A 23,572-nucleotide genomic window follows, 5' to 3' on the forward strand; every position below is an offset into this window, starting at 1 on the left:
ATGATGTTCAGGATTCTCTTTGCTTGCCTGTTTCTCGCTCTGTCCACTGAAGGCTCCTCGCTAAGCTGCAGATGGATGGATCATAAATTCAGACAGCACAACGAAGAAACTCTGAATCTGCTTGATACCATGGTGAGTGTTTTAATATTAGTATATTAGTTAATTTGTTATTTTTCGTGAAAGAATTATTTCACTTTAGCATCTGATGACTAAAACATTCAATGTGTTTCAGGCTAAAAACTCCACTAACACCACTGAAGTGGAGGTCACCGTGGCCTTCCCTAATCACCTGTACCACCAGGTGTCCAAATCATCAGTAAGTGAACCTCAGCTTTGACTTACTGAAAGAAAACCCCATAATTTTTGTTTAGGGTAGATTCATTTTGTCTTTTAAATCCACTCTTACTATTTTTAAAGCATTTCTAACGTGGTCTGTGTTTGATCTTCTTCTTCCAGGCTGAGGATAAACTGGCTTTCACAGTTCAGATTCTGGAGGAGGTGGCTGCCCTGTTTGAGGAGGATCACAGCTCTGCATCATGGGAGGACAGCACAGTGAGGAACTTTCTCAATATTGTCAGCAAACAGGCTGAAGAGCTTCACTCCTGTGTAAGTTCACTTTCAGTTAGGTTTTTATTACATTCAAATAGTTTACATGACATGACATATTCTTAATTGTCGTTTTGCTTGTAATTAAATTAGGTTGGGAGCCACAGTCACAAGAAGAAAACCACAAAGCTGCACATGTACTTTAAGAGACTCTCACATCATATCCTAAAGGAAATGGTAAGATCACATCATTCTCATTAATTTGGGGTTTAGGTCATCCTTAAGATAAATAGATATAATAACTTGTTTCAATAACAATAAGAATACTAATATTGTTATTTCTGTAGGGTCACAGTGCTGAAGCCTGGGAGGTGATCAGGAAAGAAGCCAAAGCCCATCTAATGAGAGCAGAACAGCTGGCTTCATCTCTGCACACTGCCCACTAAAACCTGTCTGTTGTCATGTCTGTGATGACGGCTGTGTTAATTTAATTGCTTGTCTATTTATTTACTTTATTTATTTATGTACTTGGTTGTTTGTATATTTATTTTTGTTTTGATTGTTTTTCTATGCTGATCAAGATTTTGGAATATTTTTGCAGAAGTACCATTTTTCAGTTCTTTTACACATGACTGTGTATTTGTGTAGGCATCGTGCTCATGTACTGCATCAGTCTAACTTTGTGTTCATTGCACCATGCATTATTCTTCATATGTACTGAGACAGAGGGCGTTTTAAACACAGTCTCAAATATGTCTATACGGGAGGAGTAATTGTATCATTTAAGTCAGTTTTTCATAAAGCACAGTTTGTAAATTAGAAAAAAAAGTTTAACAGTGTGTCTGTTTTTTATGATTAACTTTATCTGTTATTTCCTTTGTAATTCAGCATAAGCAGTTATTGACTTTAAACTCCTTTCGCCATTTCTCATTGGTTGTATTGTATTTTTTATGTTTCTTATTGTTTGCTTGGTTTTTGTTTAGTAGTTTGTTTGTTTTCTGATGATGATAGCTCATTGGAAATCATCTTTTTGATGGAAAAATACTGTTATCATTGGTATTTTTTTGTAGATATGACAAAAGAACCTGCAAACAAATAATTTTTTCTTTCTTTCTTTGTTGTGACAGGTGCTAGTAACAAAGTGCCAAAATATACCATTTAAAATGGGTTCTTTGAATCTTGTGTGTAGACACAACCCTGGTTCATTCCTTGAGTTATTTACTTTTTAATGCTGAATGTCTTAAAGGTCAGAGTTAAGTGGCTTAAGAAACAAAACAAAAAAAATATTTTTTCAAGAACTGGGATAAAAAAAGCACACAGTGTACAAAGGGACAGACCTCCATCCATCCATTTGCTTCCGCTTATCCTTTTCAGGGTCGCGGGGGGTGCCGGAGCCTATCCCAGCTGTCATAGGGCAAGAGGCGGGGTACACCCTGGACAGGTCGCCAGTCTGTCGCAGGGCCAACACACAGGGACAGACAACCATTCGCACTCACATTCACTCGCACATTCACACCTAATGGCAATTTGGATTTTCCAATTAACCTATCCCCACAAGCTGCATGTCTTTGGACGGTGGGAGGAAGCCGGAGTACCCGGAGAGAACCCACGCAAACACGGGGAGAACATGCAAACTCCACACAGAAAGACCCCGGCCTGATGTTGGAATTGAACTCAGGACCTTTTTGCTGTGCGGCAACAGTGCTAACCACCGTGCCACCGTGCTGCCAGGCAGGGCCCCTGGGGTGGATGAGGTTCACCCTGAGTTCCTGAAGGCTCTGGATGTTTTAGTGCTTTTTTGCTTGACATGTATCTACAATGTTGCCTGGAGATCAGGGGTGGTACCTCTGAGGTGGCAGTTAGTCAAACCTTGGACAATGCATTTTTTGTTCTGATCGTGGAACACTGGACCAGCTCTTTATCCTCTTGAGGATACTTAAGGGTGCATGGGAGTTTGTCCAACCAGTCTACATGGGCTTTGTGGACCTGGAGAAGGCACTCGACCATGTCCCTGTTCAGCTTTTACTTTGTGTGTGGCTCAGGTGGTAGAGCAGATCAGTTACTGATCGGAAGGTTGGTGGTTCGATCCTTGGCTTCCCCAGACTGCATGCCAAATATCCTTGGGCAAGATACTAACCCTGAGTTGCCCTCCAATGCGTTCATCGAATCTATATGAATGTAGTTTAGGTTGCACTTGAGTTTAGAAGTGCTTGTATGAAGCACTTCTTCATGCTGTGGGTGAATGAGGCATGTTGTGTACTCCGGGAGAGTATAGAATCAGACCATTTACCAGATCAGGGGCGGTACCTCTGAGGTGGCAGTTAGTCGAACCTTGGACAATGCAGTTTTCATCCTGATCGTGGAACACTGGACCAGCTCTTTATCCTCTTGAGGATACTTGAGGGTGGATGGGAGTTTGTCCAACCAGTCTACATGGGCTTTGTGGACCTGGAGAAGGCACTCGACCATGTCCCTCAGAGTGTCTTGTGGAAGGTGCGTCAGGAGTATGGGCTGTTTGGCCCATTGCTATGGACCACTCAATTCTCATACAACCATTTCAGGAGCTTGGTCCGCATAGCCGGCAATAAGTAGGACTGGTTTCCAGTGGGTGATGGATTCCACCAGGGCCGCCCTTGTCACCGATTCTGTTCATAATTTTTATTTAGAGAATTTCTAGGTGTAGCCAAGTAGCAGAAGGCTTTTACTTAGATATTCTCTCGATCTCAGCTCTGCATTTCGTATATGATGTTGTTCTATTGGCTTGATGACCTCCAGCTCGCACTGGAATGCTGCACAGCCAAAGGTAATGAAGTGAATGAGAATCAGCACCTCCAAATCTAAGGCCATGGTGCTCAGCCAGAAAAGGGTGGACTGTCCACTCGGGATCAGGGATGAGTTCCTGTCCTGAGTGGAGGAGTTTAAGTATCTTGGGGTCCTGTTCACGAGTGATGGGAGAAGGGGGAAGGAGATTGACAGACAGATCAGTGCTGCGGCTGCTGTACCTGTCCATCAGGGTGAAGAGAGAGCTGAGTGTAAAGGCAAAGCTCTCAATTTACTTGTCATACTTTATAAACCAAAAGAAACCAAACCAAAGAAAGTCTCTAAAGTGGTCTTGGTGCTCATACTCACTCCACATGAGGTATCAGTACTTCTACTTTCTATGTTATAAGAGCTTTTGTGAAGAATCAAAACAATCTTTCTATATAAGTCTGGACAATGTTTCTAATGTTTGATTGCACTCATTAAAAATAAGTGCATAACCCTTATTCTTGATATTTCAGGAACAGAAAAGTCAACATATTTCAATTTGTGAGATAAAAAAATATTTATTGACTTTACCATATAAAATAATATGAAATGTGTCTAGTTTATTTTATGGACAATTTTCAGAAATCTAATAAATAAATGAATAAATAATACACAAATACTAAAAATAAATAATAGTGTAAATAATATAAATACAATAAATAAAGTAAACCAATTAAGAAATACAAATACATTTTAAAAATTTATCCGAAAGACGAGTTTTAGTGGGCATTTCCCAGAGATTTAACCAGGACTGCGCATCGATTCAGATGATCTTTTGTTATGTTCCTGATCTTCTCCCAGGCTTCAGCACTGTAACCCTACAGAGGCAACAATATTATCATTATTAAAATACCAGAGGTGTAATATCTGTCATATTGAAATACAGGTTTAGTAAAAATAATGCAGACTTACATTGGCCTTTAGGGTTTCATTTGAGAGGCTCTGGAAATGCGTCAGCTGTGTCGTGTTGCTGTGGCTTCCAACCTAAATAACCCACAAGGAAAGAACAAAATATATTTGAATACATCATTCACCACTTTAACTTATTCACATTTGTCAGAGACTGATAAAATATATATAATAGAGACTGAATTCATTGTAAAAATTTAAAAAAAAAAAAGCAATATCATTGTTCATTGTAATGAAAGTGAACTTACACAGGACTGAAGCTCTTCAGCCATTTTGTCGACAATACTGAGAAAGTTCTCCACTGTGTTCTCCTCCCATGGTGCAGAGCTGCGATTCTTCTCAAACAGGGCAAACAGCTCCTTCAGAATCTGAACTATGAAAACCAGTTTATCCTCATCCTAGAAGAAGAAGAAGAAGAAGAAGAAGAGCTCAGTATAGAAATATATATATATATAGGTAAAGACAAACTTTTGTGGATTTGCCATCACGACACTTTCCATTCTTTCATTAAAAAAAGAAACAACTTTATGTAAAAAGCTGGGGATGACTTACTGTTGCGTTGGACTTCTGGTGATACAGTTGATTAGGGAAAGCCACTGTGTGCTCAATTTCAGCATCCTTAGTGGTGTTAGTAATCTGCATCACACACAAAACACACACACACATCATATCCATGGAACTAATCAAACTATTTAATTCAATACCATATTAAACATTATGCAAAGAAGTGCACTCACCATCATATCAAGGAAACCCAAAGCTCTGTTTTTGTACACATTGAATTGATGTTTTATGGAGTCTCGATCTTTTACAATCCATTTGCAACCTAGCAAAGAGCCCGTACTGTACATCCCGAGAAACAGGCAAGCGATGAAAATCCTGTTGATCATTTTTGAAAAATGTAGAAATTTCCTTAGTGTGAAGCAAATTCTCAGGTCTCCTTGTGTTCTGATGGAGCAAACCTCCAGCGCTTCATTTATAGCAGAGCCCAAGGACCCACCTATTTCATTTTCTAATCAGCTGGAAAATCGTATCAAAAGTAAAAACATAGCAGATTTATGTCATCTTTTTAAGTTTTAATATCTCTTCTTTCATTCATAGAGAGTGCAAGATTTCGTTTTCTAATTCTATCAAGTAGAAAGTAGAAAAACGTGAACCAGAAAAAAGATTTATGTCATCATTTTCAGTTTGTGTTTGTGTTTTTTGTTGTTGTTGTTGTTTTTTTATGATAATTGTGTCATATAAAGACAGTATTGTACAAAAATTGGCTGTGATATAACAAAAACTGAGGCAGCAGCACCATGAGATGACGTCAAGTTACCACATAAAAGCATAAAAGCACAAATCTCCACCTCTATGTCAATCTCTTAATAGTTGCGATTAACATGAAACCTTTAGGCGATTTTAAAGTAAACGTATAGTCGTTTAATTAGTTTAATTAGTTTAAATGTAATTTAATTACCGTCAAGTAAAAGTTTATTTATCCAAAATCTGTTTTTACTTCTCGAGTTTAATCTTGGAAAATTGAAGATAGGAGATTTACAGCAATGTTTTTCAGGGAGTCTTTACTTTCTTGGCAGTTTGCAAGACATTAAGGTAGCTAAAATTAAAAAAATATTAGTTTTAGTTTTTTAACCTTCAGCTGATATCAAGTAAACGTCGGATAATGGTTGTTTAATATATGTGTATTTTAATTACCGTCATGTAAAAGTATATTCATCTCAATTCTTTCTTACATTATTTTATCTTGGAAAATTGAAGGTTGGAGAGTTACAGTAATTATTTTCAGGCAGTAGTATTCACCTTCTTTGCGGGTTGCAAGCAGTAGCTGTTTTTGATATCAGCATTGTGGTGGGGGGGGCGGATTCACGGGCATCGGCAAAAACAAATAAATAAATAAATAAATAGCTCGTACTCATGCTGCCCCGACATCAGCCAGCGCATATTATTATTATGATGGCTGTTTGGTAGCCTTTTGCATACAATGCATACTCTCTCTCTTCATATGTGTGTGTGTGTGTTTCTCTGGTGAAACTCAGTGTGGTTCCGTCCAACAGTTTTATGTTAATGTACAATCCTTAATATGTTTTGTGTGTGTGTGTGTGGGGGGGCGCCAGAGGGAGTGTTCGCCCAGGGCGCCAAACAGGCTAGGACCGCCACTGGTTGCAAGACATTAATGGCAGTTTATAAAAAGATTGTTAAAAAATGAAAACAGTCAACGTCGAACACATTTCGTCACTTATGATGAAATAAAATGAAAGCGGATGTGGCGCTCCTTACGCACGTTTGCTTTCATTTTCAAGTAGGGTTGATTACAAGAGAGAAGAAAAGAGTATAGAGTGATTTAAGTTTATGTTTTTTCAGGTTGTGAAATAAATAAAAAGCCAAATATACTGGTCATATAAGTTGCAGAGTGTGTTATGAAAAGTCTTTAGCAGGGCAGGAGCTGTGAACGGTGAACAGAAAGTCTGTGGCGTCTACAACAATATGTAACAGAGCACTAAGGTGTCAAATAAAATGTCAAAGAGAAAAATGTATAATTTATTTATTCCATCAATTAAACATACATTTCCCATTCATTCCCAAACAGGACTCAAACCATATTTTACTAATATTCCAGCTGCATATGAGACCTATCAAACCAAAGGTGCGAGCAAATAACACTACACTGCAAACCGTCACACCCAGTTTAGAGATACTGCAATCAATTTACTACTGGGCACGCACTGCAAACAGTTCTGGTCGCAGCACAGCTGGGAATCAGCGATATGCGTAACCTGCAGTCTGGATTTATGAAAGGGAAGTGGCACAAATTAATGAACGAAAAGATAAAAATAAAAACGAGAGAGGTTAGTCCGCCCTTTATTCATAACGGTCTTTACGGCTGGACGGACTAACCAAAGGAAATTACAAATCAACCAAAAAGAAACATTAACTGCAGATGCATCACAACAACAGAATATTGATCGTTCGCAGTCGGTCTACAGCTTGAACACCATTAAAACTTCACATGAACAACATACCCACTCGCACCAGAGTGAGTTAATTGTCTCTGGAACTTCCTCACCGAGGAGCGCTGACCTCAACTCACACACCTACTAACTTTTCAACGTTCCTCTGCCAATCACACGGCAGAAGGCAGCAAACAGCCAGGTGACACTTGTTCCAAATAGAAACTCTACGCCGCCTATAGGTGTTACTCGTAAACTACAGCTTCCACCTTGTTTTTTTGTTTTGTTTTGTTTTTCTACCTCTTCTGTTTAGTGTTAGTTAAGGTATAGATACTGTTTGCACGTTGATTTTGCTCATTTTAATAACCCAGAAATCAAAAGACACACACACACACACACACACACACAAAATACCAAATGGAGAGATACGGCTCAGGTTCACAATTATTTAAATTTAAGTAACGGGCCAGGCATGCAAGTGACACAATCCATGTCGTAAAATATCCTTTGGTATCACATGTATCATATGGATGTAGCGAAGAAGGACATATAGAGGGTTGGCGTGTTAGAAGTTCGTTATATGTCCAATAAACTGTGATGTTTGACATTAATAATGAAACGCTGGGGCTATTTTAAAGGGAGTATATTATATTGCTCCATTATTATTATTATTATTATTATTATTATTATTATTATTATTATTATTATTATTATTATTATTATTATTATTATTTTAAGAATTTAACAACAGTTAGGTAAACGTTTATTTATCGACATCACTTTTACTTCGTTTGTCTTTTATTAAAAAAAACATTGGAGGCAAAAATGTACAATTACGGGTCAAATATGTAAAATTTCAAATGCATGAACGGTGTGTACAAAAACACACCGGTGCTGTGTCGTCAGACCGAGGAAAATGAAAGCGGCTGCCACGTGGATGAAGAATGAGCGCAGGTATGAATGAGCAGGTGTATTTGTCTTGGTGCATTGCATCACTGAATCATTTCATGTGGCCTGCTTTTAGCTTTTTTTGCCGTTTGTTCGTTATTAAAAAGCTTGCGCTTCTGTACTTGTAAATCAGTTGTGATGTATTTGTGTTAGCCTCATGTAACCAATAGTGGAGGGCAAACCAGGAGTCTTCATCAGCGATAATAACTCAGCTCCGATTCTGAATGAGTCTGATATAACGATAATAAAAACATACCCCCTAACCAAAACAATAAAAGAAAAGAAATCCAGCACCTGTAGTAGTTGCAGGGACGTTATTGTTAACAAATATGTGACCTCTGATCTGATCAGTTTTGTTCCTGTTTTGTTGCGTCACCTGTTACAGCGAATAAAGACGGATTAAACTTCTGTCCCACGAGTCGTGTTCTGCCTGCCACACACCGTTTCTTGACAATAATAGACGTAAATGTCCTAAAAGCAGCATTAATATCCCAGTAACACGTTAACTGTTTAGTATCAAAAGGTACACGTTGTGGTTACAAATAAAATCGTCATTCGTGAGTTGTGTTTGTCGTCATGTTTCTTAGGTGTTCAAATGGATGTGTATCTCCAGGAATCCTCATAATTATATCAAGTAACTTTTAACACTTATAAATTATGATATCTTATCGTCTTTAAGATATATTATCAAATGTGGGATATTTTCTTTTATTTAGATGGAAATTTAAATCTCACGTGTCCGCTCACCTGCGGGTTTCCCAGGTATATAGAAAATGAAATGTGTTGCTCTGCTATAAATGTGGCGCTGCAGGTCTGCTCCATCAGAACACCGGGAGACATTTGCTTCATACAAAGGAAGTTTATACCTTTAAAAAAATGATGAACAGGATTCTCTTTGCTTGCCTGTTTCTCGCTCTGTCCACTGAAGGCTCCTCATTGAGCTGCAGATGGATGGATCATAAATTCAGACAGCACAACGAAGAAACTCTGAATCTACTTGATACAATGGTGAGTGTTTTAATATTAGTTGATTCGTTATTTAAATAGTTTTAGAATAATTTCACTTTAGCATCTGATGACTAAAACATTCAATGTGTTTCAGGCTAAAAACGCCACTAACACCACTGAAGTGGAGGTCACCGTGGCCTTCCCTAATCACCTGTACCACCAGGTGTCCAAATCATCAGTAAGTGAACCTCAGCTTTTGCCTATTTAAAGAGAAAAACACAATTTTCCCTTAGGACAGATTAATTTAGTCCTTTTAATCCACTCTTATTATTATTAAAGCATTTCTAACGTGGTCTGTGTTTGATCTTCTTCTTCCAGGCTGAGGATAAACTGGCTTTCACAGTTCAGATTCTGGAGGAGGTGGCTGCCCTGTTTGAGGAGGATCACAGCTCTGCATCATGGGAGGACAGCACAGTGAGGAACTTTCTCAATATTGTCAACAAACAGGCTGAAGAGCTTCACTCCTGTGTAAGTTCACTTTCAGTTAGGTTTTTATTACATTCGAATACTTTACATGACATGACATATTCTTAATTGTCCTTTTGCTTGTAATTAAATTAGGTTGGGAGCCACAGTCACAAGAAGAAAACCACAAAGCTGCACATGTACTTTAAGAGACTCTCACATCATATCCTAAAAGAGATGGTAAGATCACATCATTCTCATTAATTTGGGGTTTAGGTCATCCTTAAGATAAATAGATATAATAACTTGTTTCAATAACAATACGAATATTAATATTGGTATTTCTGTAGGGTCACAGTGCTGAAGCCTGGGAGGTGATCAGGAAAGAAGCCAAAGCCCATCTAATGAGAGCAGAACAGCTGGCTTCATCTCTGCACACGGCCCACTAAATCCTGTCTGTTGTCATGTCTGTGATGACGACTGTGTTAATTTAATTGCTTGTCTATTTATTTTATTTATTTATTTATTTATTTACGTGGTTATTTGTATTTTTTTGTTTTGATTGTTTTCCTATGCTGATCAAGATTTTGGAATATTTTTTATCTTTATAATGAGCAAAATGAACATTTTTTTAAAATATGTTTTACTAAATAAAAGAGTCTATCTTCTTACAAAGTGAATTTATTGTTTATATTACTTTTTAATATCAAAATGGTGAACTTGTAAGTTCCTTTAACCAGATTTTGATTGCAATTAAACTAAAAAATTAAAAACAAAACTCCACAGTGCTTGGAAGTGCTTGGAAGTTCTCCCAAAGACAAGAACCAACAGACTTAAAAACTCCTTTGTCCCACACGCCATCAGACTGTTTAACTCCTCTCTGGAGGGGAGAGGGAGGGGAAACAGGAGGACAAAGGAGGGGGGAACAACTAAGCTGTAGTGCCTCTTCACTTCACTGTGCAATACTTTTTGTTAATAAACAGCGGTGCAATAGACTCCATACTTGAAATGTGCAATTCACTTGTATTTTTATTTATTTTTTTATTCCTATTTATTCTATTTATCCCCTTTGTATATTTTATCTATATATGTCTTTGTATTTATATATGTGTATATATATATATATATAATATTCTGTAACTCTGTAACTTCTGTCGGTGCTGTGCTTTTTTGGAAACCAAATTTCCCAGAGGAACCCACCCGAGGGATTAATAAAGTTTTATCTTATCTCTTATCTTAAGTTCACGAAAGTGGAATGAAAGTGTTCTTTAATGGGTTAAAAGGAAAGCCCATAATATGTAACTCTTCTGTCACTTAATTAATAAATTGACACAATTAAGACATTTATTTCATGATGAAATAAACAAAAACATGGATAATGTTTTTCAGCCTTTCTGTTGTACATTGATCCAGTTTGGGACAAATTTTAACTGATGGCCTCACGTTTGGAATATTTTGGCATAGAGAGGAGTTCATGGTCTACTCAGGGACTACAAGTTGTTCATGTCTTATGGCTGCAAAACAAGTCCTCTTGTATCAGTGCTAATATACTTAATTTCAGATGTGGTGCTGTGAAGTTTAGTTTTTGTTAAATAATTATAAATACTGTCGTCTAAGCTTCCACTTAAATTATTTTACAACCTGAAAATGACCAAATTATTATTTTTTTTTTTATTTATTTTAAATGCTTGAATATGGAAAAACTTAGAATTGAAGAAGTATGTACCATTTTTCAGTTCTTTTATGCATGACTGTGTATTTGTATAGGCATTGTGCTCATGTACTGCATCAGTCTAACTTTTACTTTGTATGGGGTGGCTGTGGCTCAGGTGGTAGAGCAGCTCAGCTACTGATCGGAAGGTTGGTGGTTCGATCCTTGGCTTCCCCAGTCTGCATGCCTTGGACAAGATACTAAACCTGAGTTGCCCTCCGATGCGTTCATCGGAGAATGTGTGTGAATGTAGCTTAGGTTGCACTTGAGTTTAGAAATGCTTGTATGAGTGGGGGTGAATGAGGCATGTTGTATAGAGTCCATTTACCAGATCAGGGGTGGTACCTCTGAGGTGGCAGTTAGTCAAACCTTGGACAATGCAGTTTTCATCCTGATCGTGGAACACTGGACCAGCTCTTTATCCTCTTGAGCATACTTGAGGGTGCATGGGAGTTTGTCCAACCAGTCTACATGGGCTTTGTTCAACTTTTACTTTGTGTGGGGCTCAGGTGGTAGAGCAGATCAGTTACTGATCGGAAGGTTGGTGGTTTGATCCTTGGCTTCCCCAGTCTGCATGCCAAATATCCTTGGGCAAGATACTAACCCTGAGTTGCCCTCCGATGCGTTCATCGAATGTATATGAATGTAGTTTAGGTTGCACTTGAGTTTAGAAGTGCTTGTATGAAGCACTTCTTCATGCTGTGGGTGAATGAGGCATGTTGTGTACTCCGGGAGAGTATAGAATCAGACCATTTACCAGATCAGGGGTGGTACCTCTGAGGTGGCAGTTAGTCGAACCTTGGACAATGCAGTTTTCATCCTGATCGTGGAACACTGGACCAGCTCTTTATCCTCTTGAGGATACTTGAGGGTGCATGGGTGTTTGTCTAACCAGTCTACATGGGCTTTGTGGACCTGCAGAAGGCACTCGACCATGTCCCTCACAGTGTCTTGTGGAAGGTGCTTCAGGAGTATGGGCTGTTTGGCCCATTGCTATGGACCACTCAATTCTCATACAACCATTTCAGGAGCTTGGTCCGCATAGCCGGCAATAAGTCGGACTGGTTTCCGGTGGGTGATGGATTCCACCAGGGCCACCCTTGTCACCGATTCTGTTCATAATTTTTATTTAGAAAAAAATAAATAAATAAATAATACACAAATACTAAAAAATAAATAATAGTGTAAATATTATGAATACAATAAATAAATTAAACCAATTTAGAAATACAAATACATTTTAAAAATTTATCCAAAAGATGAGTTTTAGTGGGCATTTCCCAGAGATATAACCAGGACTGCGCATCGATTCAGATGATCTTTTGTTATGTTCCTGATTTTCTCCCAGGCTTCAGCACTGTAACCCTACAGAGGCAACAATATTATCATTATTAAAATACCAGTGGTGTAATATCTGTCATATTGAAATACAGGTTTAGTAAAAATAATGCAGACTTACATTGGCCTTTAGGGTTTCATTTGAGAGGCTCTGGAAATGCGTCAGCTGTGTCGTGTTGCTGTGGCTTCCAACCTAAATAACCCACAAGGAAAGAACAAAATATATTTGAATACATCATTCACCACTTTAACTTATTCACATTTGTCAGAGACTGATAAAATATATATAATAGAGACTGAATTCATTGTAAAATTTAAAAAAAAAAATGCAATATCATTGTTCATTGTAATGAAAGTGAACTTACACAGGACTGAAGCTCTTCAGCCATTTTGTCGACAATACTGAGAAAGTTCTCCACTGTGTTCTCCTCCCATGGTGCAGAGCTGCGATTCTTCTCAAACAGGGCAAACAGCTCCTTCAGAATCTGAACTATGAAAACCAGTTTATCCTCATCCTAGAAGAAGAAGAAGATGAAGAAGAAGAAGAAGAAGAAGAGCTCAGTATAGAAATATATATATATATATATATATATATATATATATATAGGTAAAGACAAACTTTTGTGGATTTGCCATCACGACACTTTCCATTCTTTCATTAAAAAAAGAAACAACTTTATGTAAAAAGCTGGTGATGACTTACTGTTGCGTTGGACTTCTGGTGATACAGTTGATTAGGGAAAGCCACTGTGTGTTCGATTTCAGCATCCTTAGTGGTGTTAGTAATCTGCATCACACACAAAACACACACACATCATATCCATGGAACTAATCAAACTATTTAATTCAATACCATATCAAACATTATGCAAAGAAGTGCACTCACCATCATATCAAGGAAACCCAAAGCTCTGTTTTTGTACACATTGAATTGATGTTTTATGGAGTCTCGATCTTTTACAATCCATTTGCAACCTAGCAAAGAGCCCGTACTGTACATCCCGAGAAACAGGCAAGCGATGAAAATCCTGCTGATCATTTTTGAAAAATGTAGAAATTTCCTTAGTGTGAAGCAAATTCTCAGGTCTCCTTGTGTTCTGATGGAGCAAACCTCCAGCGCTTCATTTATAGCAGAGCCCAAGGACCCACCTATTTCATTTTCTAATCAGCTGGAAAATCGTATCAAAAGTAAAAACATAGCAGATTTATGTCATCTTTTTAAGTTTTAATATATGTTCTTTCATTCATAGAGAGTGCAAGATTTCGTTTTCTAATTCTATCAAGTAGAAACTAGAAAATTGTGAACCAGAAAAAAGATTTATGTCATCATTTTCAGTTTGTGTTTGTGTTTTTTGTTGTTGTTGTTGTTTTTTTATGATAATTGTGTCATATAAAGACAGTATTGTACAAAAATTGGCTATGATATAACAAAAACTGAGGCAGCAGCACCATGAGATGACGTCAAGTTACCACATAAAAGCATAAAAACACAAATCTCCACCTCTATGTCAATCTCTTAATAGTTGCGATTGACATGAAACCTTTAGGCGATTTTAAAGTAAACGTATAGTCGTTTAATTAGTTTAATTAGTTTAAATGTAACTTAATTACCGTCAAGTAAAAGTTTATTTATCCAAAATCTGTTTTTACTTCTTGATTTTAATCTTGGAAAATTGAAGATAGGAGCAGCAATGTTTTTCAGGGAGTCTTTACTTTCTTGGTTAGTTTGCAAGACATTAAGGTAGCTAAAATTTAAAAATATTAGTTTTATTTTTTTACCCTTCAGCTGATTTCAAGTAAATGTGGGATAATGGTCGTTTAATATATGTGTATTTTAATTACCGTCATGTAAAAGTATATTTATCTCAATTCTTTCTATTCTTTCTTACATTATTTTATCTTGGAAAATTGAAGGTTGGAGATTTACAGTAATTATTTTCAGGCAGTAGTATTCACCTTCTTTGCGGGTTGCAAGCAGTAGCTGTTTTTGATATCAGCATTGTGGTGGGGGGCGGATTCACGGGCATCGGCAAAAATAAATAAATAAATAAATAAATTGCTCGTACTCTTGCTGCCCCGACATCAGCCAGCGCATATTATTATTATGATGGCTGTTTGGTAGCCTTTTGCATACAATGCATACTCTCTCTCTCTTCATATGTGTGTATGTGTGTTTCTCTGGTGAAATTCAGTATGGTTCCGTCCAACAGTTTTATGTTAATGTACAATCCTTAATATGTTCTGGCTGTGTGTGTGTGTGGGGGGGGGGGGGGGGGGGGGGGGGGGGGTCGCCAGAGGGAGTGTTCGCCCAGGGCGCCAAACAGGCTAGGACCGCCACTGGTTGCAAGACATTAATGGCAGTTTATAAAAAGATTGTTAAAAAATGAAAACAGTCAACGTCGAACACATTTCGTCACTTATGATGAAATAAAATGAAAGCGGATGTGGCGCTCCTTACGCACGTTTGCTTTCATTTTCAAGTAGGGTTGATTACAAGAGAGAAGAAAAGAGTATAGAGTGATTTAAGTTTATGTTTTTTCAGGTTGTGAAATAAATAAAAAGCCAAATATACTGGTCATATAAGTTGCAGAGTGTGTTATGAAAAGTCTTTAGCAGGGCAGGAGCTGTGAACGGAGAACAGAAAGTCTGTGGCGTCTACAACAATATGTAACAGAGCACTAAAGTGTCAAATAAAATGTCAAAGAGATAAATGTATAATTTATTTATTCCATCAATTAAACGTACATTTCCCATTCATTCCCAAACAGGACTCAAACCATATTTTACTAATATTCCAGCTGCACATGAGACCTATCAAACCAAAGGTGCGAGCAAATAACACTACACTGCAAACCGTCACACCCAGTTTAGAGACACTGCAATCAATTTACTACTGGGCACGCACTGCAAACAGTTCTGGTCGCAGCACAGCTGGGAATCAGCGATATGCGTAACCTGCAGTCTGGATTTATGAAAGGGAAGTGGCGCAAATTAATGAACGAAAAGATAAAAAATAAAAACGACAGAGGTTAGTCCGCCCTTTATTCATAACAGTCTTTACGGCTGGACGGACTAACCAAAGGAAATTACAAATCAACCAAAAAGAAACATTAACTGCAGAGGCATCACAACAACAGAATATTGATCGCTCGCAGTCGGTCTACAGCTTGAACACCATTAAAACTTCACACGAACAACATACCCACTCGCACCAGAGTGAGTTAATAGTCTCTGGAACTTCCTCACCGAGGAGCGCTGACCTCACCTCACACACCTACTACCTTTTCAAAGTTCCTCTGCTAATCACACGGCAGAAGGCAGCAAACAGCCAGGTGACACTTGTTCCAAATAGAAACTCTACGCCGCCTATAGGTGATACTCGTAAACTACAGCTTCCACCTTGGGTTTTTTTTTTTTCTCTTTACCGAGGAAAATGAAAGCGGCTGCCACGTGGGTGAAGAATGAGCGCAGGTAAGAATGAGCAGGTGTATTTACATTGGTTCATTGCATCATTGCGTCATTTCATGTGGCCTGCATTTAGCTTTTTTTGCAGTTTGTTCATTATTAAAAGCTTGCGCCTCTGTACTTGTAAATCAGTTGTGATGTATTTGTGTTAGCCTCATGTAACCAATAGTGGAGGGCAAACCAGGAGTCTTCATCAGCGATGATAACTCAGCTCCGATTCTGAGTCTGATATAACGATAATAAAAACAGACCCCCTAACCAAAACAATAAAAGAAAAGAAATCCAGCACCTGTAGTAGTTGCAGGGACGTTATTGTTAACAAATATGTGACCTCTGATCTGATCAGTTTTGTTCCTGTTTTGTTGCGTCACCTGTTACAGCGAATAAAGACGGATTAAACTTCTGTCCCACGAGTCGTGTTCTGCCTGCCAACACACCGTTTCTTGACAATAATAGACGTAAATGTCCTAAAAGCAGCATTAATATCCCAGTAACACGTTAACTGTTTAGTATCAAAAGGTACACGTTGTGGTTACAAATAAAATCGTCATTCGTGAGTTGTGTTTGTCGTCATGTTTCTTAGGTGTTCAAATGGATGTGTATCTCCAGGAATCCTCATAATTATATCAAGTAACTTTTAACACTTATAAATTATGATATCTTATCTTCTTTAAGATATATTGTCAAATGTGGGATATTTTCTTTTATTTAGATGGAAATTTAAATCTCACGTGTCCGCTCACCTGCGGGTTTCCCAGGTATATAGAAAATGAAATCTGTTGCTCTGCTATAAATGCGGTGCTGCAGGTCTGCTCCATCAGAACACCGAGAGACATTTGTTTCATACAAAGGAAGTTTATACCTTTAAAAAAATGATGAACAGGATTCTCTTTGCTTGTCTGTTTCTCGCTCTGTCCACTGAAGGCTCCTCGCTAAGCTGCAGATGGATGGATCATAAATTCAGACAGCACAACGAAGAAACTCTGAAACTACTTGATACCATGGTGAGTGTTTTAATGTTTTAATATTAGTTGATTCGTTATTTAAATAGTTTTAGAATTATTTCACTTCAGCATCTGATGACTAAAACACTCAATGTGTTTCAGGCTAAAAACTCCACTAACACCACTGAAGTGGAGGTCACCGTGGCCTTCCCTAATCACCTGTACCACCGGGTGTCCAAATCATCAGTAAGTGAACCTCAGCTTTTGCCTATTTAAAGAGAAAAACACAATTTTCCCTTAGGACAGATTAATTTAGTCTTTTTATTCCACTCTTATTATTATTAAAGCATTTCTAACGTGGTCTGTGTTTGATCTTCTTCTTCTTCCAGGATGAGGATAAACTGGCTTTCACAGTTCAGATTCTGGAGGAGGTGGCTGCCCTGTTTGAGGAGGATCACAGCTCTGCATCATGGGAGGACAGCACAGTGAGGAACTTTCTCAACATTGTCAACAAACAGGCTGAAGAGCTTCACTCCTGTGTAAGTTCACTTTCAGTTAGGTTTTTATTACATTCGAATACTTTACATGACATGACATATTCTTAATTGTCATTTTGCTTGTAATTAAATTAGGTTGGGAGCCACAGTCACAAGAAGAAAACCACAAAGCTGCACATGTACTTTAAGAGACTCTCACATCATATCCTAAAAGAGATGGTAAGATCATCATTCTCATTAATTTGGGGTTTAGGTCATCCTTAAGATAAATAGATATAATAACTTGTTTCAATAACAATACGAATATTAATATTGGTATTTCTGTACTGTCACAGTGCTGAAGCCTGGGAGGTGATCAGGAAAGAAGCCAAAGCTCATCTAATGAGAGCAGAACAGCTGGCTTCATCTCTGCACACGGCCCACTAAAACCTGTCTGTTGTCATGTCTGAGATGATGACTGTGTTAATTTAATTGCTTGTCTATTTATTTAAATTATTCATTTATTTATTTATTTACTTGGTTATTTGTATATTTTTGTTTTGATTGTTTTTCTATGCTGATCAAGATTTTGGAATATTTTTTATCTTTATAATGAGCAAAATGAACATTTTGTAAAATATATTTTACTAAATAAAAGAGTCTATCTTCTTACAAAGTGAATTTATTGTTTATATTACTTTTTAATATCAAAATGGTGAACTTGTAAGTTCCTTTAACCAGATTTTGATTGCAATTAAACTAAAAGATTAAAAACAAAACTCCACAGTGCTTGGAAGTGCTTGGAAGTTCTCCCAAAGACAAGAACCAACAGACTTAAAAACTCCTTTGTCCCACACGCCATCAGACTGTTTAACTCCTCTCTGGAGGGGAGAGGGAGGGGAAACAGGAGGACAAAGGAGGGGGGAACAACTAAGCTGTAGTGCCTCTTCACTTCACTGTGCAATACTTTTTGTTAATAAACAGCGGTGCAATAGACTCCATACTTGAAATGTGCAATTCACTTGTATTTTTATTTATTTTTTTTATTCCTATTTATTCTATTTATCCCCTTTGTATATTTTATCTATATATGTCTTTGTATTTATATATGTGTATATATATATATATATATAATATTCTGTAACTCTGTAACTTCTGTCGGTGCTGTGCTTTTTTGGAAACCAAATTTCCCAGAGGAACCCACCCGAGGGATTAATAAAGTTTTATCTTATCTCTTATCTTAAGTTCACGAAAGTGGAATGAAAGTGTTCTTTAATGGGTTAAAAGGAAAGCCCATAATATGTAACTCTTCTGTCACTTAATTAATAAATTGACACAATTAAGACATTTATTTCATGATGAAATAAACAAAAACATGGATAATGTTTTTCAGCCTTTCTGTTGTACATTGATCCAGTTTGGGACAAATTTTAACTGATGGCCTCACGTTTGGAATATTTTGGCATAGAGAGGAGTTCATGGTCTACTCAGGGACTACAAGTTGTTCATGTCTTATGGCTGCAAAACAAGTCCTCTTGTATCAGTGCTAATATACTTAATTTCAGATGTGGTGCTGTGAAGTTTAGTTTTTGTTAAATAATTATAAATACTGTCGTCTAAGCTTCCACTTAAATTATTTTACAACCTGAAAATGACCAAATTATTTATTTATTTTTTATTTATTTTAAATGCTTGAATATGGAAAAACTTAGAATTGAAGAAGTATGTACCATTTTTCAGTTCTTTTATGCATGACTGTGTATTTGTATAGGCATTGTGCTCATGTACTGCATCAGTCTAACTTTTACTTTGTATGGGGTGGCTGTGGCTCAGGTGGTACAGCAGCTCAGCTACTGATCGGAAGGTTGGTGGTTCGATCCTTGGCTTCCCCAGTCTGCGTGCCTTGGACAAGATACTAAACCTGAGTTGCCCTCCGATGCGTTCATCGGAGAATGTGTGTGAATGTAGCTTAGGTTGCACTTGAGTTTAGAAATGCTTGTATGAGTGGGGGTGAATGAGGCATTTTGTATAGAGTCCATTTACCAGATCAGGGGTGGTACCTCTGAGGTGGCAGTTAGTCAAACCTTGGACAATGCAGTTTTCATCCTGATCGTGGAACACTGGACCAGCTCTTTATCCTCTTGAGCATACTTGAGGGTGCATGGGAGTTTGTCCAACCAGTCTACATGGGCTTTGTTCAACTTTTACTTTGTGTGGGGCTCAGGTGGTAGAGCAGATCAGTTACTGATCGGAAGGTTGGTGGTTCGATCCTTGGCTTCCCCAGTCTGCATGCCAAATATCCTTGGGCAAGATACTAACCCTGAGTTGCCCTCCGATGCGTTCATCGAATGTATATGAATGTAGTTTAGGTTGCACTTGAGTTTAGAAGTGCTTGTATGAAGCACTTCTTCATGCTGTGGGTGAATGAGGCATGTTGTGTACTCCGGGAGAGTATAGAATCAGACCATTTACCAGATCAGGGGTGGTACCTCTGAGGTGGCAGTTAGTCGAACCTTGGACAATGCAGTTTTCATCCTGATCGTGGAACACTGGACCAGCTCTTTATCCTCTTGAGGATACTTGAGGGTGCATGGGTGTTTGTCTAACCAGTCTACATGGGCTTTGTGGACCTGCAGAAGGCACTCGACCATGTCCCTCACAGTGTCTTGTGGAAGGTGCTTCAGGAGTATGGGCTGTTTGGCCCATTGCTATGGACCACTCAATTCTCATACAACCATTTCAGGAGCTTGGTCCGCATAGCCGGCAATAAGTCGGACTGGTTTCCGGTGGGTGATGGATTCCACCAGGGCCACCCTTGTCACCGATTCTGTTCATAATTTTTATTTAGAGAATTTCTAGGTGTAGCCAAGTGGCAGAAGGCTTTTACTTAGGTATTCTCTGAATCTCAGCTCTGCATTTCGTATATGATGTTGTTCTATTGGCTTGATGACCTCCAGCTCGCACTGGAATGCTGCACAGCCAAATGTAAAGAAGTGAATGAGAATCAGCACCTCCAAATCTAAGGCCATGGTGCTCAGCCAGAAAAGGGTGGACTGTCCACTCGTGATCAGGGATGAGTTCCTGCCCCGAGTGGAGGAGTTTAAGTATCTTGGGGTCCTGTTCACGAGTGATGGGAGAAGGGGGAAGGAGATTCACAGACAGATCAGTGCTGCGGCTGCTGTACTGGTCCATCGGGGTGAAGAGAGAGCTGAGTGTAAAGGCAAAGCTCTCAATTTACTCATCATACTTTATAAACCAAAAGAAACCAAACCAAAGAAAGTCTCTAAAGTGGTCTTGGTGCTCATACTCACTCCATATGAGGTATCAGTGCTTCTACTTTCTATGTTATAAGAGCTTTTGTGAAGAATCAAAACAATCTTTCTATATAAGTCTGGACAATGTTTCTAATGTTTGATTGCACTCATTAAAAATAAGTGCATAACCCTTATTCTTGATATTTCAGGAACAGAAAAGTCAACATATTTCAATTTGTGAGATAAGAAAATATTTATTGACTTTAACATATAAAATAATATGAAATGTGTCTAGTTTATTTTATGGACATTTTTCAGAAATCGAATAAATAAATAAATAAATAAATAATACACAAATACTAAAAAATAAATAATAGTGTAAATATTATGAATACAATAAATAAATTAAACCAATTTAGAAATACAAATACATTTTAAAAATTTATCCAAAAGACGAGTTTTAGTGGGCATTTCCCAGAGATATAACCAGGACTGCGCATCGATTCAGATGATCTTTTGTTATGTTCCTGATCTTCTCCCAGGCTTCAGCACTGTAACCCTACAGAGGCAACAATATTATCATTATTAAAATACCAGTGGTGTAATATCTGTCATATTGAAATACAGGTTTAGTAAAAATAATGCAGACTTACATTGGCCTTTAGGGTTTCATTTGAGAGGCTCTGGAAATGCGTCAGCTGTGTCGTGTTGCTGTGGCTTCCAACCTAAATAACCCACAAGGAAAGAACAAAATATATTTGAATACATCATTCACCACTTTAACTTATTCACATTTGTCAGAGACTGATAAAATATATATAATAGAGACTGAATTCATTGTAAAATTAAAAAAAAAAAAATGCAATATCATTGTTCATTGTAATGAAAGTGAACTTACACAGGACTGAAGCTCTTCAGCCATTTTGTCGACAATACTGAGAAAGTTCTCCACTGTGTTCTCCTCCCATGGTGCAGAGCTGCGATTCTTCTCAAACAGGGCAAACAGCTCCTTCAGAATCTGAACTATGAAAACCAGTTTATCCTCATCCTAGAAGAAGAAGAAGATGAAGAAGAAGAAGAAGAAGAGCTCAGTAGAGAAATATATATATATATATATATATATATATAGGTAAAGACAAACTTTTGTGGATTTGCCATCACGACACTTTCCATTCTTTCATTAAAAAAAGAAAAGACTTTATGTAAAAAGCTGGTGATGACTTACTGTTGCGTTGGACTTCTGGTGATACAGTTGATTAGGGAAAGCCACTGTGTGCTCGATTTCAGCATCCTTAGTGGTGTTAGTAATCTGCATCACACACAAAACACACACACACATCATATCCATGGAACTAATCAAACTATTTAATTCAATACCATATTAAACATTATGCAAAGAAGTGCACTCACCATCATATCAAGGAAACCCAAAGCTCTGTTTTTGTACACATTGAATTGATGTTTTATGGAGTCTCGATCTTTTACAATCCATTTGCAACCTAGCAAAGAGCCCGTACTGTACATCCCGAGAAACAGGCAAGCGATGAAAATCCTGCTGATCATTTTTGAAAAATGTAGAAATTTTCTTAGTGTGAAGCAAATTCTCAGGTCTCCTTGTGTTCTGATGGAGCAAACCTCCAGCACTTCATTTATATCAGAGCGAGAATTTCATTTTCATATCAACTAGAAAGTTAAAACAAAAAAGATTTATGCCATCATTTCTGTTTGTATTTGAGTTTTTAGGGGATGATTGTGTAATATTAAGATAGTATTCCATAAAAATAGGGAAATGTTCGAGATTAACCTTCAGGTGATTTTAAGCAAACGTAGATCAATGGTCGTTTAATAAAAATGTAATTTAATTACGTCATGTGAAAGTATATTTATCTAAATTCTTTCTTACAGTATTTATATCATCGAACACATTTCGTCACTCATGATGAAATAAAATGAAAGCGGATGTGTGCCAAACGTCAGTTACGCTCCTTACGCACGTTTGCTTTCATTTTCAAGTAGGGTTGATTACAGGAGAGAAGAAAAGAGTATAGCGTGATTGAAGTTCATGTTTTTTCAGGTTGTGAAATAAATAAAAAGCCAAATATACTGGTCAAATATTCTTTCAAGTTTTTAAGTTGCAGAGTGTGTTATGAAAAGTCTTTAGCAGGGCAGGAGCTGTGAACAGAGAACAGAAAGTCTTTGGCGTCTACAACAATATGTAACAGAGCACTAAGGTGTCAAATAAAATGTCAAAGAAGTAGATTTATAATTTATTTATTACATCAATTAAACATACATTTCCCATTCATTCCCAGACAGGACTTACAACACATTCTACTAATATTCCCATGAGACCTATCAAACCAAAGGTGCGAGCAAATAACACTACACTGCAAACGTCACACCCAGTTTAGAGACACTGCAATCAATTTGCCACTGGGCACACACTGCAAACAATTCGGGTCTCAGCACAGCTGGGAATCAGCGGTGACCTGCAGTCTGGATTTATAAAAGGGAAGTGGCACAAACAAATAAACGAAAAAAAAAAAAAACAACAGAAAGAGAGGTTAGTCAGCGCATCATTCATAACAGTTTTTACGGCTGGACGGACTAACCAAAGCAAAATTACAAATCAACCAAAAGAACAACTAAAAATTAACTGCAGAGGCATCACAACAACAGAATATCGATCGATTTCCACGTGCGCTGTCGATCTACAGCTTGAACACCATTAAAACTTGTCGTCACACGAACAACATACCCACTCGAACCAGAGTGAGTTAATTGTCTCTGGAACTTCCTCACCGAGGAG

General features: G+C 37.7%; 6 protein-coding genes across 6 annotated transcripts; 3 read left to right on the forward strand and 3 right to left on the reverse strand.

Annotated features, from left to right (window-relative positions):
- LOC148101792 (interferon a3-like) lies at window positions 1-992 on the forward strand. Its single transcript, XM_087844816.1, has 5 exons — window positions 1-132; window positions 233-316; window positions 457-606; window positions 700-783; window positions 894-992. The coding sequence occupies exons 1-5, from the start codon at window positions 1-3 to the stop codon at window positions 990-992; spliced, it is 549 nt and encodes a 182-aa protein (XP_087700942.1).
- Window positions 993-4,073: 3,081 nt separating this feature from the next.
- Window positions 4,074-5,153, reverse strand: LOC148101793 (interferon a3-like). Its single transcript, XM_087845198.1, has 5 exons — window positions 5,001-5,153; window positions 4,816-4,899; window positions 4,512-4,661; window positions 4,267-4,338; window positions 4,074-4,172 (listed from the first exon to the last, which is right to left on the reverse strand). Exons 1-5 carry the CDS (start codon window positions 5,151-5,153, stop codon window positions 4,074-4,076), a joined length of 558 nt encoding a protein of 185 aa, XP_087701324.1.
- A 3,885-nt stretch (window positions 5,154-9,038) lies between these two features.
- LOC148101794 (interferon a3-like) lies at window positions 9,039-10,024 on the forward strand. The gene is made up of 5 exons (XM_087844820.1): window positions 9,039-9,170; window positions 9,265-9,348; window positions 9,489-9,638; window positions 9,732-9,815; window positions 9,926-10,024. The coding sequence occupies exons 1-5, from the start codon at window positions 9,039-9,041 to the stop codon at window positions 10,022-10,024; spliced, it is 549 nt and encodes a 182-aa protein (XP_087700946.1).
- Window positions 10,025-12,552: 2,528 nt separating this feature from the next.
- LOC148101795 (interferon a3-like) lies at window positions 12,553-13,663 on the reverse strand. Its single transcript, XM_087845200.1, has 5 exons — window positions 13,511-13,663; window positions 13,328-13,411; window positions 12,990-13,139; window positions 12,746-12,817; window positions 12,553-12,651 (listed from the first exon to the last, which is right to left on the reverse strand). Exons 1-5 carry the CDS (start codon window positions 13,661-13,663, stop codon window positions 12,553-12,555), a joined length of 558 nt encoding a protein of 185 aa, XP_087701326.1.
- A 3,298-nt stretch (window positions 13,664-16,961) lies between these two features.
- Window positions 16,962-17,956, forward strand: LOC118454370 (interferon a3-like). The gene is made up of 5 exons (XM_087844821.1): window positions 16,962-17,093; window positions 17,196-17,279; window positions 17,423-17,572; window positions 17,666-17,750; window positions 17,859-17,956. Exons 1-5 carry the CDS (start codon window positions 16,962-16,964, stop codon window positions 17,954-17,956), a joined length of 549 nt encoding a protein of 182 aa, XP_087700947.1.
- Window positions 17,957-21,223: 3,267 nt separating this feature from the next.
- LOC148101796 (interferon a3-like) lies at window positions 21,224-22,326 on the reverse strand. Its single transcript, XM_087845201.1, has 5 exons — window positions 22,174-22,326; window positions 21,989-22,072; window positions 21,662-21,811; window positions 21,417-21,488; window positions 21,224-21,322 (listed from the first exon to the last, which is right to left on the reverse strand). The coding sequence occupies exons 1-5, from the start codon at window positions 22,324-22,326 to the stop codon at window positions 21,224-21,226; spliced, it is 558 nt and encodes a 185-aa protein (XP_087701327.1).
- Window positions 22,327-23,572: the final 1,246 nt, after the last annotated feature.

Source organism: Neolamprologus brichardi, chromosome 8, assembly GCF_056152115.1.
Source record: "Neolamprologus brichardi isolate AB-2024 chromosome 8, ASM5615211v1, whole genome shotgun sequence".
NCBI classification, from domain to species: Eukaryota; Metazoa; Chordata; class Actinopteri; order Cichliformes; family Cichlidae; genus Neolamprologus; species Neolamprologus brichardi.

What these genes read in the sequence shown, in the direction of transcription:
- LOC148101792 (XM_087844816.1), top strand. Translation starts at nt 1, where the DNA reads ATGATGTTCAGGATTCTCTTTGCTTGCCTGTTTCTCGCTCTGTCCACT. An exon ending in ACCAGGTGTCCAAATCATCA is followed by an intron (nt 317 to 456) that starts GTAAGTGAACCT and finishes TTCTTCTTCCAG; the next exon opens with GCTGAGGATAAACTGGCTTT. An exon ending in CTGAAGAGCTTCACTCCTGT is followed by an intron (nt 607 to 699) that starts GTAAGTTCACTT and finishes TAATTAAATTAG; the next exon opens with GTTGGGAGCCACAGTCACAA.
- LOC148101793 (XM_087845198.1), bottom strand. Translation starts at nt 5,153, where the DNA reads ATGATCAACAGGATTTTCATCGCTTGCCTGTTTCTCGGGATGTACAGT. An exon ending in ACCAGAAGTCCAACGCAACA is followed by an intron (nt 4,662 to 4,815) that starts GTAAGTCATCCC and finishes TTCTTCTTCTAG; the next exon opens with GATGAGGATAAACTGGTTTT. An exon ending in ATGAAACCCTAAAGGCCAAT is followed by an intron (nt 4,173 to 4,266) that starts GTAAGTCTGCAT and finishes TTGCCTCTGTAG; the next exon opens with GGTTACAGTGCTGAAGCCTG.
- LOC148101794 (XM_087844820.1), top strand. Translation starts at nt 9,039, where the DNA reads ATGATGAACAGGATTCTCTTTGCTTGCCTGTTTCTCGCTCTGTCCACT. An exon ending in TGAATCTACTTGATACAATG is followed by an intron (nt 9,171 to 9,264) that starts GTGAGTGTTTTA and finishes AATGTGTTTCAG; the next exon opens with GCTAAAAACGCCACTAACAC. An exon ending in ATCATATCCTAAAAGAGATG is followed by an intron (nt 9,816 to 9,925) that starts GTAAGATCACAT and finishes GTATTTCTGTAG; the next exon opens with GGTCACAGTGCTGAAGCCTG.
- LOC148101795 (XM_087845200.1), bottom strand. Translation starts at nt 13,663, where the DNA reads ATGATCAGCAGGATTTTCATCGCTTGCCTGTTTCTCGGGATGTACAGT. An exon ending in ACCAGAAGTCCAACGCAACA is followed by an intron (nt 13,140 to 13,327) that starts GTAAGTCATCAC and finishes TTCTTCTTCTAG; the next exon opens with GATGAGGATAAACTGGTTTT. An exon ending in CTGAAGAGCTTCAGTCCTGT is followed by an intron (nt 12,818 to 12,989) that starts GTAAGTTCACTT and finishes TGGGTTATTTAG; the next exon opens with GTTGGAAGCCACAGCAACAC.
- LOC118454370 (XM_087844821.1), top strand. Translation starts at nt 16,962, where the DNA reads ATGATGAACAGGATTCTCTTTGCTTGTCTGTTTCTCGCTCTGTCCACT. An exon ending in TGAAACTACTTGATACCATG is followed by an intron (nt 17,094 to 17,195) that starts GTGAGTGTTTTA and finishes AATGTGTTTCAG; the next exon opens with GCTAAAAACTCCACTAACAC. An exon ending in ACCGGGTGTCCAAATCATCA is followed by an intron (nt 17,280 to 17,422) that starts GTAAGTGAACCT and finishes TTCTTCTTCCAG; the next exon opens with GATGAGGATAAACTGGCTTT.
- LOC148101796 (XM_087845201.1), bottom strand. Translation starts at nt 22,326, where the DNA reads ATGATCAGCAGGATTTTCATCGCTTGCCTGTTTCTCGGGATGTACAGT. An exon ending in ACCAGAAGTCCAACGCAACA is followed by an intron (nt 21,812 to 21,988) that starts GTAAGTCATCAC and finishes TTCTTCTTCTAG; the next exon opens with GATGAGGATAAACTGGTTTT. An exon ending in ATGAAACCCTAAAGGCCAAT is followed by an intron (nt 21,323 to 21,416) that starts GTAAGTCTGCAT and finishes TTGCCTCTGTAG; the next exon opens with GGTTACAGTGCTGAAGCCTG.